Below are 16,072 nucleotides of genomic sequence, written 5' to 3'. Positions count from 1 at the left end.
TGTTAAAATGCCAGACTTCCTAGGATTCCAATTGGAAATACTGCTAGGTTTCTGCGTGACCCTGCTGGGTGCTGCCCTCTAGAGGAGTCACTGAAAAAAACACTTTCTCAGTCCAGATCAAGGGGACCCAGCAACTGAGGGAGGGAAGGTTTGTTTTCCTGGGGAGCTGGGGAGCGAGTCATAGACGAACTCAGAAGATCTTGCCCCTCAGGTGGCACAAGGAAAGGGGGATTTCTATGAGCTGGTGTCCTGGGAAGCGAATTGCTAATCCCCTCCCTCCAGCCTCATAGGAACGTGTTTATCTAAGCCTCGGGATTATACTTTATTGATGACTTCATGACTTACTCCACTCATGACTGTACTAGACTTTAGTCTAATCTTTTCTCAGTGTTATGAAGAAAAAAGCAAACCAAAAATCTAAATATTGTGATCCCAGGTTGTCCTCTCTCTATAAATGAATAACCTGTATTAGCAAAGTCCAGGCCTCAGCTCTGTGGTTCAGAAGATGTCTGTGTTCAGAGCCCCCAGGCAAGATGAGCTCCTCACAGGAGAACGGAGCAGGGGGCAAAGCTGAGAGCATCCAGGCTTCCTCTTGTCTACCCAGCTTGACTGAAGAGGGGTGGTGGGGCGAGGGCTGTTCAGAGACCCTGCTCAGGGCTCCAGGGTTCTCTGTGCCCAAAGGGTGATCATCATAACCCAAACTCCTCCACCTGCCTCATAAGCAACATCACCCTCACCACCCCATCCCCACCTCACTACCCTCCTGTGATGACCACTCGCCATCTTATATGTTTGCCTTGAACTGGACACCTTATAAATTGTTTGCACACACCATCTGTTATAATCTGGCCCTGTGGGATTGTCTAGATCCACAATAAATGTTATTTCCCTGAGAAATTACAAATCCCACAATTCCCAACCTTTTCACAACCATGAACCTTGCTAACTGAAAGGTTGGCGGTTCAGACCCATTCAGTGGTTCCACGGGAGAAAGACGTGGTTGACCTGCTTCCGTAAAGATTATAGCCAAGAAAATCCTGTGGGGTAATCCTACTCTGTCACTTGGGTTTGCTGTGAGTCGGAATTGATGGTACAAAACCACTACTTGTTTTACTCTGGGCCATGTCTTGCGCCACATAGTTTAAAAACATAACAATATTTCATGGAAGGAATGGTCAACCCCATTTTATCAATGAGGAAACTAAGGTTTAGAGATACTAAGTGACTGCATTCCAGCTCACAGAGCTATTATGTCACAGAACCAAGACTGGAACAAATCAGACTGACATAAAATCCACATTCTTGATAACTCTGTCCTTGGACTTTTGGTTTAATAGATTCTACCTTTTAAAAAAAGTGCATCATTAAGTAATAATTTTTCTATTTGTATTAAAGAGGTATAACCACTCAGAGCTCTGACCCGCCTGAAAGAGCCCAACTACTTGGCTGCCATGCAACCAATGGAACATGTGTTAGAAGGTCTAATGTACACCTGTGTTTAACATAGTAGAAATAGGCCAAGAACAACTTACATATTCACCAGTGTGGATTGCTTAAAAAAAAAAAAAAAAAGGATGTGAATCTGTAGGATGAAACAGCAGCCACCCGTTGAAACCCTAATGACAACTTACATTTACTAAGCACTTAATGTGCACTTGATACGGTTCTAAGTGCTTTGCATGCCTAAGTCATTAAACCTATAGCATAAGTACCATAATGACACCCATAATCACACTCAGGTAAGAACACTGAGGCACACAGAGGTTCAGTAATGCACTGAAGGTCACAAAGTGAAAAAGCTCAGATACGAACCCAGGAAGTCAAATCAGAAACCAAAGTTATTTGGTGGAGAGGGGCTGGAACTAGCCCAGGGACTCTAGTTTTTCTCCTTAGATTGGCAAATCTGCCTTAGAGTGTCCCAAATTTTCAAGAAGAGGAGATACTGAGTTGCAAGAACAGGAGCTCTGCAACAACCAGGACCCATTTTGCCATGGACGAAGCTCCTGGGGAATACCAAACGAAAGCAAACCTGATGCCGTCGAGTGATTCTGACTACAGGACATGGCAGAACTGCCCCATAGGGCTTCCAAGGCTGTAAATCTTTATAGAAGCAGACTGCCTTGTCTTTCTCCTGGGGAGCGGCTGGTGGGTTCAAATAGCCAACCTTTTGGTTAGCAGCCGAGAGCTTTAACCATTGCACCACCAGGGCTTCACTCCTGTGGAATAGGATGATATAAATTATGGCAAAGGCTAATTGGTGACAGGGGGCACACACTGTCCTAACCTGATCTGACGTGGAGAAACAGGCTCTCCCAAGATGTTAAAACTCCAGAATTATAGCAATCACCCAAGTCTCCTCCCTCCAATGACATTTTCCTCCAAATCTTTACCTAATTTCTGGGGATAGGATGGAGGTGAAGGGGACCTTAAGGAATAAGCAGCCACTGGCTGTGACCCATGCCCCTTCCTTGATGAGTTTTATCTAAGTATTCCAAATGGCCAAGACCAGACTCCTCCTGCCAAACTCAGAAATCTTACCTTCTCCATATTATGTACTAGCCTTTCAAGTTTGAAAGCTCTATAATGGTATTGAACGAAGTAACAGGATTTTTTTTTTTTTTTTTACTGTTTCTGCCTTCCAGTTTGAAGAGAAATTTTTAGAATCTCCAGAAGACTTGGAAAAGTTAGTAAATGGTAAGACCAAGTTTCTAAATGCCACTGAGATGATGTCTACTAGAAGTCCTAAGTCGAGGGGGAGACACCAGGCAATGCCTTATGTGTCTATGTGGTGGTAGCTAAGGGTGGTAGAGAAGGAGAAAAGTGGTTAAAATATAAGGAGTGGGGCTCCCGGAGCAGGTCTGACAACTCTCTCAGGGCTAAGAAGGGCTACAACGCTGGGAGTCTGCTACAGAAACCATGTCCAGTGCCCTGTGATTCCCTCTGGTTGCTTTCTCATGCTTTTGTGTACCGTGAATGAGCTGCAAACAGTTCAGGATCCCACACTGCCCTCCAGCAAAAGACACACAAAAGCATGCATTAGAGTGAAAGGAATAAATAGACAGAGGAGTGGCAATGACTTCAGTTATTTTATCGGTTGTGATGAAGTGACATCCTAGCAATACTGCAGACACAGTTAAATGAGACCATGTAGAACCAGTTGGGAGGCCAGGTGAGAGGGTGGCGAGGGAGATAACTGAGCAAGGAACAGCATCTGTGGGGTTAGGAAAACAGGACCTGCCCTGCATATACCACTCCTATGGTGTGATTTGAGGAGCACAGAAAGGGGCCTCTACATAGAAATCCCTCTCAGAATGTCATGAACACCATGAAAATTACTTTGGGAAAAAAGAAAAAAAAAATTTTTTTTTTTTTTTTAATTTCCCATTTAAAATGGCACCTGGCTGGCACCACTGTTGCAACCACTCCCAACTTTTCTTGAAGGTACTTTAGACACATAAAATACAAAGGAATCAATTTATACCTGGTTGGGAAATAATAAGATAAATGAAAAAACAGGTTAAAAATAAAAGGGAGATCAAAAAGAACAGGAAGGACTACTGTGAAGCTGAAAACCAAATGCAATTTCAGTTGACATGCCATTGCGTTATGATTTTTGGTTTTATTTTGCATCTTCTGTCACCTGAACAAACATTTTTTCATCCTTAAAGGGTGCGATCCATAAAATATTTCACCTACTCTTTTTCTTTTCTTTCTTTCAAAAGAGGGGAGTTTGATGTTCCAGCAAGTGCCAATGGTTGAAATTGATGGAATGAAGCTGGTGCAGACCAGAGCCATTCTCAACTACATTGCCACCAAATACAACCTCTATGGGAAGGACATAAAGGAGAGAGCCCTGTACGGTATATTCTCTGTTCTTATATCAGCAAACAACATGGGAACCACTTAGGTCCTACCTTGAGTGGACAGAGTATACTGGGACTGCAGAAGAAGAGGCCAGGAGGAGCAGAAGCCCCAGAACTGAGTGGGACCATGGCAGGGGATCCTGACTCAGCAGCAGGCTGGGCCTTAGGCATATAGCCTGAGTGACGTCCAGCACACCCCAGTGCTGTAGAGAAGGGGGAATGAAAACCTGGGCTGGGTTTAGTGGGTGCGCCACCATGTAGCACCAAGACAGAGATTTCCAAGTGTTGACAAAAAGGAAGCCAGAAAGATAGTAATATCATTGTTCTAGCAGCTCAGGGCTTTAGGAGGTGCATGGTAGCAACAGCTAGACACAAGAACAAAGTGTCTGAGTGTCTAGAGAAGAAGACTGAGGAAGGGAAGGAGCCAAAGAGACTGATTCTGAAGTTCTAGAAATTATGAAATGATGACGAGATATTTAAGTTATATGGACTAGCCGACCTGGCATGGTTAACAGAGGCCAGAACCCAGTGATTCCTTGGTGCCCGGGGTTACCTCAGGTATCTGGATACAGGCCTGAAGCAGCCAAACTTACACAAAAACCCCAAAACAAATCCTAGAGACAGAACGTAGGTTAGTGGTTACCAGGGGTTGGAGGAGAGTCTGATAGGGAGTCACTGCTAAAGGGAACAATGTTTCTTTTGGGAATGACACAAATATTCTGATGATGGTTACAGACCTCTGTGAATGTACTAAACAACACTAAATTGTACCCTTTAAGAGGGTGAAATTTATGGTCTGAGAATTATGTTTCGATAAGCTGTTAGTTAAAAAACTCAGTGATAAGTGTAATTAATGTCACTAAATTGTACATGTAAAAAATGCTGAAATGCAAATGTTTTGTTTATATATTTTTACTACTATTTAAAAAAAAAAAAGCTCAGTTTGGAACAAAAGGAAAAATGTTTCCTGGAATATGCATTGGTTGGAATTGTTTAAATAATTGTACCTGGTTAAGAGGACATGACTGAGGTCACCTTGTGACCTGTCCCTTGGGATTACTTCGGTGGCAGGCCTTTAGCCATATGCCTCACACTAGTTTGTGCACAGAACCAACAACAGAGATGGAAAACCCTAAATAGAGTATCATTTGGTACTTGCAGTGATTCTACCACTGTCTTAACCTTGACCTTAAATGGGTCACCCATGCTCTCTGTACCTACATTTGGTCATGTGTTTAACAAAAATTTTAGACACGTGTACCCCAGTAGATTGATTTAAAAATTAAATGTGAAAAGATAATTAAAAATTGTAGCATTATGACTGGCACAAAATAAACACCCAATGAAAAAGAGACTCTTTTTTGAATTATAAAATCTAAGGCAGGAGGCATTTGACACTCTGCTCATTTTTGTCTTTCAGGATTGATATGTATATAGAAGGTGTGGCAGATTTGGGTGAGATGATCCTTCTTTTGCCAGTTGCACCACCTGGGGAAAAAGATGCCAAGCTTGCGTTGATCAAAGAGAAAACAACAAACCGTTATTTTCCTGCCTTTGAAAAGGTAAATGGAATCTGCTGGATGCTTTGAGGTAAAGAGTTTAGAGGACAACAGAATTCCAGTGCCTGGCCATTACTGGGCACTGACCTTCATTCCAGTGAGCCTCCCTTAATAAACTAAGGTCGCATCCTGACCCTCAAGATGTTTTATAAAAATCAACTGTGAAGAACAATTTTATCGGTTATAAAGCCAAGTTGTAAAATTTCAGAAAATTTCAATTTACCAGGACCCAATCTAGAATTCTCTGACTCACAGAATTCCATCTTCATATTTAGAACTCGAGTTGGCAGGTGCTTCGGGCAATGGTAGAGATTGGACTAGACCCTGCAGAGCACCAAGGGTTTGATCCAAGGTGGAACATGATAAAAGCAATACATTAGAGAAATATTCAGGCACCGTGTATAGGAAGACATGAGACTGCTGCCCACTGGGATAATATTGTAAATATTCAAATGTTGGATAAGAAGTAGCTAAACAGGGATAGCTGGATGAGGAGAACGAGAAACACACAAATTTATTAAGAAGAATCTAAAGGATTTGGGACATGGCTGTCAGACTTTTGAGGAAAGCCATGAAAACTAAAGGAAAAAAGTCTCATCATTAAGTATACAGTACATATATTACCCGCTGCCGTCGAGTTGATTCCGACTCATAGTGACCCTATAGTACATATATTAGTTGATGTTTTTTCTTTGAAGGTAAAAGGAGAACATTTCAAGATGAAAACTCTCTGAAATCAAGCTATATAAAAATCATGAACCAAAAAATGATTACGAGAGATGCCAGAACCCCAAATCAGTTGTCATCAAGGCAGTTCTGCTCATGGCAATCTTGTGTGTGTCACAGTAGAACTGTGCTCCACCGGGTTTTCAATGGCTGATTTTTTGAAAATAGATCACCAGGCCTTTCTTCCAAGGCTCCATGGGGTGGACCTGAACCTCCAACCTTTCGGTTAGCAGCCAAGCGTATTAACTACATGCACACCAGTAGCTCCATAAGAGATCAAATGAAAAACCAAATCAGTTGCCCTCGAGTCGATTTGGACTCACAGCAACCTCATGTGTTTCAGAGCAGAATTGCAATTCACAGGGTTTTCAGTGGCCGTGATCTTTCAGAAGTAGATTGTCAGGCATTTCTTGCAAGGTAGCTCTGGGTGAATTTGAAGCGTCAACCTTTCAGTTAGTAGCCTAGTGCTTAGCCATTTTAGCATTCCAAGAACTCTTGCGTAAGAGATTCAGGAGGCTTAAAAAAAAAGAAAAAAGGACTAACATCGAAACATCCATCTATAGATCATTCTTTCATTCATTCAACAAATGTTAATTCAGTCCTTGGGTCTCAGCCTCTATACAAAAAACTACAAGTTTAATAGCAATAAGAGAATAGGCCACCATGGCTCTGGTGATACTGACAGCTTAGGGCACCTTCGCAGAAGACAAACCATACAGCATTACAGATTAATCTATCTACAGTTAGAAATGCAATCGGCCCCCATGAAAATGTAAGTGAAAATGTATATTACAAATTAGCTTTTGATATTTTATTTTTGTATAAAATCATTACACATGGATCTATACAGAGACATAGTCTGAAAGGATATTTGCCGATAGGGTTAACAATGGTTTATCTTTAGGTAGTGACGTCCTGTGTTTTTGTCTTTATTCTTTATGATCTGTACGTGGTTGGAATATTCTAAATAAATATCACACATTTTCTCAATATTTTATTTTGAAAAATTCCAGACAGACAGACAAGTTAAAAAGCACGTACAATACATATATACCCATCACAGATTCTAAAATTAATATTTTATTACGTTTGTTTAATCATATCTTTTCATCTTTCATCTCTCCATCCAAAACTTATTACTTTTTGATGCCTTTCCAAGTGAATGCAACATCAGTGCAGTTCTGCCCTAAACATTCCAGCATGCAGATTATAACATAATTCAATGTTTTTACCAAACCTAAAAAACCAAACCCTTGCTCTTGAGTTGATTCTGTCTCATAGCAACTCTATAGGACAAAGTAGAATTGCCCCATAGGATTTTCAAGGAGCTACTGGTGGATTCAAACTGCCCACCTTTTGGTTAGTAGCCAAGGTCTTAACCACTGCACCACCAGGGCTCCAACGTTTTTACAGACACAGGTAAATTAGGAATCAAAGTAAATGTTGCAAGGAAGAGGTTGAATTCCGAGAAAAGATAGACCAGGAAATGAGGAAGCAGGTAAGAGGAGAAATGTAGACTCTGAAATAGTTTGTTCAGAGGTGAAGAATGCTGTCATGAAGAAGAGATGTCACCCAAGGGAGAGAAGAGAGAGAAGAATGGAGAGTCATAGCCTGAAGTTTCAGGGCTGCACACATTTAGGGGGTGGGCTAAACAGACACACGGTGCAGCAGGTGCTAGGTCCCTGGCACTTGTGGAAGATGCAAGTATTGGGGTTGGAGTGTGAAATGTCACAATGATGTGGGGAAGAGAAAAGAAAACACTAGCTTGGGCTTCAACTGAAGAGTGAGGAAAGAACAGTAGAAATCCACTTCCTCCTCTCTCTTATTGAATCAGAGGTGGTGGAGAAAGGTCTGAAGCTCTTCAACTGCCCAGTAAGGCAGCAGGGGTGGGGAACACCAGCTGGAGGGAGTCGGGAGAGAACCAGCCTGACTCTGCATGTGTTCATGATCTGATGTCCTCTAATTTTCCAGGTGTTAAAGAGCCACGGACAAGACTACCTTGTTGGCAACAAGCTGAGCAGGGCTGACATTCACCTGGTTGAACTTATCTACTACGTGGAAGAGCTGGACCCCAGCCTTATTGCCAACTTCCCTCTACTGAAGGTGATTGATTTCACAGCCTCCAGGAGAGGAAGCCCCACCCCTCCCTCCTGGGAATCTACTATATGGACCCTTGGACTGGTGATTTGAGCCCTAGCCTTTTCCAGGCCTTCCCTTTCTCTTATGTCATCAAAATTAGCTTCTAGGCCGTGGTTCTGAGGCATGAAAAGATCTTGCTAAGCCAAGAAAACTGGAACTGGATGGTAACCCAAGAAGAATGTTCTGTCTTTTATCATGAGAAAGACTCCACTCAGCATCTCTGCCCCTCCCTCTATTCCATTGCTGTCTCTGGTCTCATTTTTCTCTGTGATTTCCTTTATCCAAGGTCTTCCACTTCTGAGTCTGCCTGAGCAGGTTTCTTTCCCTCTGACTTCCTACCCTTGGCTTCTGCTCTGCCTTTTAGACATTGAGTCTCTCTCTGCACTGGTCTTCCCCCTCACCCCCACCCCCTGCCTGTCTTTATCTCTCTCACCAGGCAAATTAGTTTCAACTGGCCCCATGGTTTATCATTTTTAGTTTTCTCTGTCTTTATTCCTGCTCAGTTTTCCTCTATCTTTATTTCTGTTATTGGGAAACTTTATTGGTGTTGATATCTGACTTGAAGACAGGCACATTATTCATCCTTGTATTGTGCAAGCACAATGACTATACAAGACGTCTCTGTAAGGAAGAAGATAAAGAAGACTGGGATATAAGTAAAGTCTTAAACAAAGGTGTCTTCAGGGGAAAATGCTATTGAGGAATATTTTCTTTTATTTTCATTTCTCTCTGGGCATCTGCATCCCATTTAGGTGCTAATGGAGGGGACTCAGTTAGTCCTTGCCTTGGAGGGTCTCAGGTTGTGCTAATGGTGGTCTGGTCTTTTGGCTCCACTCTGAGGCTGTGCTGTTGTCCATTGCAGGCCCTGAAGGCCAGAGTCAGCAGCCTCCCCACGGTGAAGAAGTTCCTGCAGCCTGGCAGCCAGAGGAAGCCTCCCCTAGATCAGAAAACTTTAGAACAAGCAAAGAAGATTTTCAAGTTGCAATAAAGCCAGTATGAATGTCATGCACATGCAAGAGAAATCTGAAATTTTACAGCAATGAAGTGCTTTCCAAGTTGTTAAATCTGGCTGTTGTGAGGCTAATAAACTTTTCCAAAGTATATATGCTCATTTAATTAGAAATCAACTCTGTGCAGATTTAGGTCCCTGGGTGGCCCAAATGGTTTGTGCTCAGCTAGTAACCTAAAGGTTGGTGGTTTGAACCCACCCAGTGGCCTTATCTCAGAAGAAAGGCCTGGTGATCTGCTTCCATAGACATTAAAGACATTAGAGCCAAGAAAACCCTATGGAACAGTTCTGCTCTGTAACACATGGGGTCACTGTGAGTTGGAATCAATTCGATAGTGATGTCTTTGGTTTTTGGTTTATGTGAAGGTTTAGTTGCAGTTCAGACTACTTGGTTTTGTTCAAATATGAAATCATCATCACCTCCTAGAATGTCTCTTGCAACTGAAAATAAAGTGAAAAAAGTTATGCCAACTCTTTAGTCTATTTCCAAGGATTACCATAGAACAGCTGTCATACCTTAGCAAAAAGAGTTAAATAGAAGTTTTGCATCTGACAATATCAGTTATGTAAAAATGGCTTTATCTTTTTGCATTTGGCTACTTTTCTGACCAAGGACACACAATTTTTTTTCTCTTTAGAGAGCCATTTTCCTCAGGTAATCAATTTTTTTTTGTACTCATTCATCGAACGAATGTTTACTTTATGTCTATTATGGACCATTTAATGGTCCAAGAGCTAGGAAAATCATGACAAACAAGCCACATATAGCCTCTGCTCTCATGGCAGGTTACTCTAGTGAGAGAAACAAACAAAAAAAATAGGCAATTCTAATCCAAAATCATACTTATCCTTGTATTAGCTGCCTAAGGCTGCCATAACAAATTACCACAAACCAGGTGGCCTAAAACAACAGAAACATTTTCTCTCACAGTTCTGGAGGCCAGTAATCCAAAATCCAGTTGTCAGCAGGGCGATATTTTCCCTGAAGTCCCTGGGGGAGGATTCTTCCTTGCCTCGCCCTGCCTTGTGGTGGTTGCCAGCTATCCTTGGCATTCCTTGGCTTGTAGACACATCACTTCAATCTCTGCCTCTGTCATCACTTGGTGATCTCTCTGTGCGCATGTCTGTCCAAATTTCCCTCTTCTTGTGGGATACTGGAGTCCCTGAGTGGTGCAAATGATTAATAGGCTCAGCTGCTGACCAAAAGTTTGGCGGTTTGCGTACACCCAGAGAAGCCTCAGAAGTAAGACCTGGCAATCTACTTCCGAAAAATCAGCCATTGAAAACCCTATGGAGTACAGTTCTATTCTGTCACACACGGAGTCACCATGAATCAGAATCTACTCAATGGTAACTGAATGGGGACACCCGTCATTGATCCCATCTGAACTTGATGACATCTGCAAAGATCCTTTTTCCAAATAACATTGCATTAACATGTACAAAGGGAGGTGTTGTGGATTGAATTGCGTGCCCCCATAACCCACCCCTGCCAAATATGTGTTGGAATCCTGACCAATATACCTGTGGATGTGAGCCTGATCGGGAATAGGGTTTTCTTGGTTATGTCATCAGTGTACGCTGTGTCCTAAACCTAATCACTTCTGAGTTACAAAGAGAGCAGATTAGACATAGAAGCACCCACAAACGGGGGAAGACAGATGTTGTCTGAAGACGATGGAGGAAGACGAATCTATATGCCCAGGAACTCCAAGGATCACCAAGTACTAGAAGCTGAAATAAAGAACTTCTCCTTAGAGTCACACTCTGAATTCAGACTTCCAGGCTTCTGAACTGTGAGAAAATACATTTCAGCTCTTTAAAGCCACCAACCTGTGGTATTTCTGTTATAGCAGCACTCTATCTAAGCACTAGGACAGATGGGGAGGGGCCGACAGAGCACACGGATCATGTCCTTTCTGTTGACTCAGTGTAAGGCCATCTCAGCCCAACAAGATGTTCCAAGATGTCCTCTCAGGAGGTTCCCAGTTCCCTTTGCACACTTACTCCCTCTCTTTCCAGCTGGAGACTCCTCAAGGGATTTATAAGGAAGAGAAGCCTTGGTTAAACCCCTTTCAACAATATACTCTTATACTGTTACCTTTTGTTATCGTTGTTGGTTGCCATCCAGTTGATTCCAACAGAGGTTTTCACCCTTGTCAGACCTGGCCTTTCCCAGGTTATAACATACATTTTATAATGCCTTTTTATTATCCTGTGAACTTCCTTATAGGATTTACCTCATTGTGCATGGTGCTGGGGGTACGAGATGATATCAGCTGAGCACTGGACAGGTGCATAACCGAGGTTAAGGAAAAAGATACGCATATAAAGAATTACAAATCAATATACAAAGTTGAATCAAGGCGAGTTCTAGCAAGAAGCAAAAAAGACCACTCAAAAAAAGGTGCCTGACACAGGGACAAATGTTGTATGATTCCATTTATATGAAATATCTAGGATAAGCAAGTGTATAGAGACCAAAGTTTATTAGTGGCTACATTTTTTTTTTTTTACCAGGGGTGGGTGTGGGGAAGGGGAGAAGGGGAAGTCACTGCTTAGGGGACACTGAGCTTTTGTTAATGATGATGGGAAAATTAGGAAATGGGTAATGATAACGACTAAACAACATGATAAATATAACAAATGTCACCAAATTTTGACATGTGAAGAATGTTGAAAAGGCAAATGACTTGTTACCTATATATCTATGACAATTAAAAAAAGGCGGAGAAGGGGTGACTAAGAAGACTTTAATGAAATGCCTATTTATAAAGCTGAGAGCAGGGTTAATGCCTACCAGGGGTGGTGAAGCACTCTGGGGCTAGCAACACTGAGAAGGCTCTACCTCCTCTAGCCGTCCATGAGACAAGTGTAAAAAGAAGTGAAAGGATCTAGAAACCCACTGAGAGTCATAGCTGCAGGAAAAAGCTACCCCAGCACATGATGGCCTTCACAGAGGAAGATACCAGCCTCCAACATACAATCCAAAATACATGCACAGCTTATAAAAATCAACAAAAGATCAGAAATTATTATAATGATTTGTGACTGATTTGCAGTACAGGTTTATTCATTTTTATGCTACATGTAGCTTATTTTAGAAATAAAAATATTTAAATTTTTGATGTATATGTATAAAAGACCAAACCAAACCTGTTGCCATCGAGTCAATTCCGACTCATAGCAACCCTATAGGTCAGAGTAGAACTGCCCCCATAGAGTTTCCAAGGAGCATCTAGTGGATTCCAACTGCTGACCTTTCGGATAGTAGCCATAGCACTTAACCACTACGCCACCAGGGTTTCCATATATGTATATACAAATTTATATTTACCATGTTGTTGTTCTTTACTGTCAAGTTACTGTTGTTACTGTCAAGTTAGCTCTGACTCATGATGACTCTTGGTCCTGTGCCATTTTCACAATTGTTGGTATACTGCAGTCTATTGTTGCGGCCACTGTGTATTTTGACTGCCTTCTAACCCAGAGAGATCATCTTCCAGCACAATATTGGGCATTATTCTGTTATGAGCAATAGGATTTTCATGCGCTAATTTTCAGAAGTAGATCTCCAGGCCTTCTTCCTGGTCTGTCTTAGTCTGGAAGCTGTGTTGAAACCTGTCCACCATGGGTGGCCCTACTGGTATTTGAAATACTGGTGGCATAGCTTTGCTGCATCATAGCAACCTACAAGCCACCACACTACAACAAACTGACAGACGGGTGGTGGTATATTTACCATACCAGACATTAAGTATTTTGAATATGGTCACAGGGTAATTTGTGATAGTGAAAAATTATTGTGATAGTGAAAAATTGTGGTTAAGAAGAAATATACATTTTGGTATTTAATCCTTAAGCCTTCCCCCATTTTCCTGGAGAGATCCTATATACAGTAAAACCTGCGAAAGCTGGAAACTATATAAGGCAGAAATTTGTCAGAGAAGGAAAACTCAAAATATTTTCCACTAAAACCAGCAGTAGAAAAGTGGTAAGACTGACCTGACTCTGTCAAGTACAGAAAACTTGCGAGACCCTGAAAAACAAGGTAGGCTTATTGAGTTCTGGCTCTCACAAGTTTCACTGCATATACTATTGAAATGAAAGTGGATATTAATTTTTCTGACTGTACTGGGGGAATTGTGTCATGATTGGGGCCATTATATACAGTAACCTGTCCGTTTTCCAAAATCTTCTGGAAGAACAAATATGTATTAGTGACATCCTGCCAACCACAGCTGCTTAGATAAGCAACCATGTGTTGGCACAACTTTAAAGTTTGTGTTCTCTTTGATCTCCCTTGCCTCTCACAACCTTTGTTCATCTCCCCTCTGCAACCAATAGCTATGTTTCAATACTTTTGTCCTTTGAAACTTTCAACATAGTTGTGACATTCTAAGTCAACAAACCAGCCCAGCATACCCAATAGAAAAAGATATTTAGAACCTGACCTCAGAAATCGGTGAAATCTTCTTAGAGTTTATGGTTTCAGTGAATAATATTTAAAGGACTTAATCCATTGTTTTATTCAATAAATGTTTCCTGAGCATCTGTTACGTTCCCTGCGTTGTTCTAGGCATGGAAGATCAGTGCTATGGTGCACAAGACATTCCTGCTCATCAGCGGCATTGCAGTGGGGAAAGAGAGTAAACAAATCAATGAAAAGCTTGATTGTGGCTAGTGATAAACACGATGAGGAAATTAAAACGGGGTAGTGAGATGGAGAGTAGTTGAGATGGTGATGGGATGTAATGGTTAAGGCTGTGTGTTAGCTTGGCTGGGTCATGATTCTCAGTGCTTTGGCAGCTATGCAGTTTGGCAGTCGTATGATGTTGGGAACACTTCCATGATGAGATTTGATATTGTGTGATCACTTGCATCATGGGATCTGCTGTGAGTAGCCAATCAATTCAAAGGGAGTTTCTCTGGGCATGTGGCCTCCAACAGATATAAGTAGACATTCTGGCAAGGCTCATATGCTTTTACTTGCCCTGGCTCCTGTTCATCTGACCTCTGGTTCTTAGGAGAGCTAGCAGCTTACCTGCAGTCTTGCCTGCTAATCTTGGGATTCACTGGTCTTCACAGCCCGTGAGTAACACCCTTGCTCTTTTACTTGGCGATCTTGGGTTTGCCAGCCCCTGCAGCTACGTGAAACAGGAGAAGCCTCTACCCTCACTCACAGACTTGGGATGTTCCAGCCTCGACAACTGCATGAGCCATTTCCTTGATATAAATCTGTGTCTATATATGCATACACTTTACTGGTTTTCTTCTCTAGAGAACGCAGCCTAAGACACTTTGTACCGAGAATCGTTCCGGAGAAACAAAATTGTAAGGATGAGTTTTCTAAATTGGTTCTCAAGTCTGGTTAGTCTTAAAGATGTTGATGATTCTCCTTCCAGTAGTAAATAGGGCACTGCTAATCCATGGCATCAGGAGGCAATACAAATACACAAAATATCACCACCAATAGATCAGGTATTGGTGAAAGGTGAGGGTCTGGGGAGGTTGCATGTGTGATGTTGTTGCTGCTAGGTGCTGTCGAGTCAGTTCCAATTCATAGTGACCCTATGTACAAAACATTGTCTAGTCCTATGCCATCTTCATAAATGTTGTTATGCTTAAGCCCATTGTTGCAGCCACTCTGTCAATCCATCTTATTGAGAATCTTGCTCTTTTTTGCTGACCTTTACTTTACCAAGCATGATGTCCTTCACCAGGGACTGATCCCTCCTGACACCATGTCCAAAGTATGTGAGAGTTAGTCTTGATATCCTTGCTTCTAAGGAGCATTCTGGTCGTACTACTTCCAAGACAGATTTTTTTGTTCTTTTGGCAGTCCATGGTATATACTCAATATTCTTCTCCAACGCCACAATTCAAAGTCATCAATTCTTCTTTAGTCTTCCTCAGGCATTGTCCAGCTTTCACGTGCATATGAGGCAATTGAAAAGACCATGGCTTGGGTCAGGCACACCTTCCTCTTCAAGGTGACGTTTTTGGTTTTCAACACTTTAAAGAAAGCTTTTGCAGCAGATTTGCTCAGTGCAATGCGTCTTTTGATTTTTTTTTTTTTTAATTTTGTTGTGCTTTAAGTGAAAGTTTACAAATTATGTCAGTCTCTCATACAAAAACTTATATGGTGACTCTGTGTATTCCTTCCATCTTCTTTTGATGCTTCCTGTGTTGTTTAATATTTTCCCCATAGAATCCCTTAATATTGCAACTCAAGGCTTGAATTTTTGACAGTTGCTTGTGGTGGCGGGGGGCGGGGGGGGTGTTAATATGTGATACCATTCTACAATTTTGTTATATTGAAAAGTATAAGGAAGCTGGTTGGTTGGTCCTACTTTTGCTAGACAAACTGATGAAGGAAAGAGATGAGCTCAGGCTTCAGAGTCAAATCTTAAGTGCTGTGTAAACGACCTCAAAGTTTCCACTTGTGCCTTGAAAGAAAGCCTATTTCTTGCAGTAACAGAGCTGATATTGCTGAAAACCAAACCCGGAGTCTTATCATAAGAGTGGCTGACTGACAACACCAACTCAATTGCCAGCCCCGAGAAGTGTCTGAAGTTAAATAGAGGGCATTGAATGGGAAGAAATGGGACCCTGAAACTTTGGATGGGGACATATGGGCAGATAGTCAGCAACCTGGAGACACTGAGCCCCTAAATTCCATTGAATCATTCCTGCCAACAGAATCAGCCCTCTCACTCCCATTGGAAGAGATTACTTCATGTTTGTCTGCTAAACCACCCTTCCCAGTAAAAGCA

The 16,072-nt window shown here is 41.8% G+C and overlaps 2 protein-coding genes across 4 annotated transcripts in view; both read left to right on the top strand.

Annotated features, from left to right (window-relative positions):
- LOC126081957 (glutathione S-transferase A2) overlaps positions 1 to 9,820 on the top strand; it is a 130,586-nt gene extending 120,766 nt beyond the window's left edge. For 2 of the 3 annotated variants that reach the window (XM_049894216.1, XM_049894207.1), the window contains exons 3-7: positions 2,643 to 2,694; positions 3,723 to 3,855; positions 5,284 to 5,425; positions 8,120 to 8,251; positions 9,150 to 9,816. In XM_049894216.1, the coding sequence (XP_049750173.1) occupies positions 2,643 to 2,694; positions 3,723 to 3,855; positions 5,284 to 5,425; positions 8,120 to 8,251; positions 9,150 to 9,275 (585 nt within the window). In that variant the 3' untranslated portion in view covers positions 9,276 to 9,816. Of the gene's footprint in view, positions 1 to 2,642; positions 2,695 to 3,722; positions 3,856 to 5,283; positions 5,426 to 8,119; positions 8,252 to 9,149 lie in introns of all 3 variants that reach the window. The other variant, XM_049894225.1, reaches the window with a different exon arrangement.
- Positions 1 to 16,072, top strand: part of LOC126082021 (glutathione S-transferase A1) — a 231,545-nt gene that overhangs the window by 120,766 nt on the left and 94,707 nt on the right. The gene's annotated exons all lie outside the window — the stretch shown is intronic.

The sequence above is a fragment of the Elephas maximus genome, chromosome 1, assembly GCF_024166365.1.
Source record: "Elephas maximus indicus isolate mEleMax1 chromosome 1, mEleMax1 primary haplotype, whole genome shotgun sequence".
Classification (NCBI taxonomy): domain Eukaryota; kingdom Metazoa; phylum Chordata; class Mammalia; order Proboscidea; family Elephantidae; genus Elephas; species Elephas maximus.
This window is presented reverse-complemented; position numbering and strand designations above follow the sequence as displayed.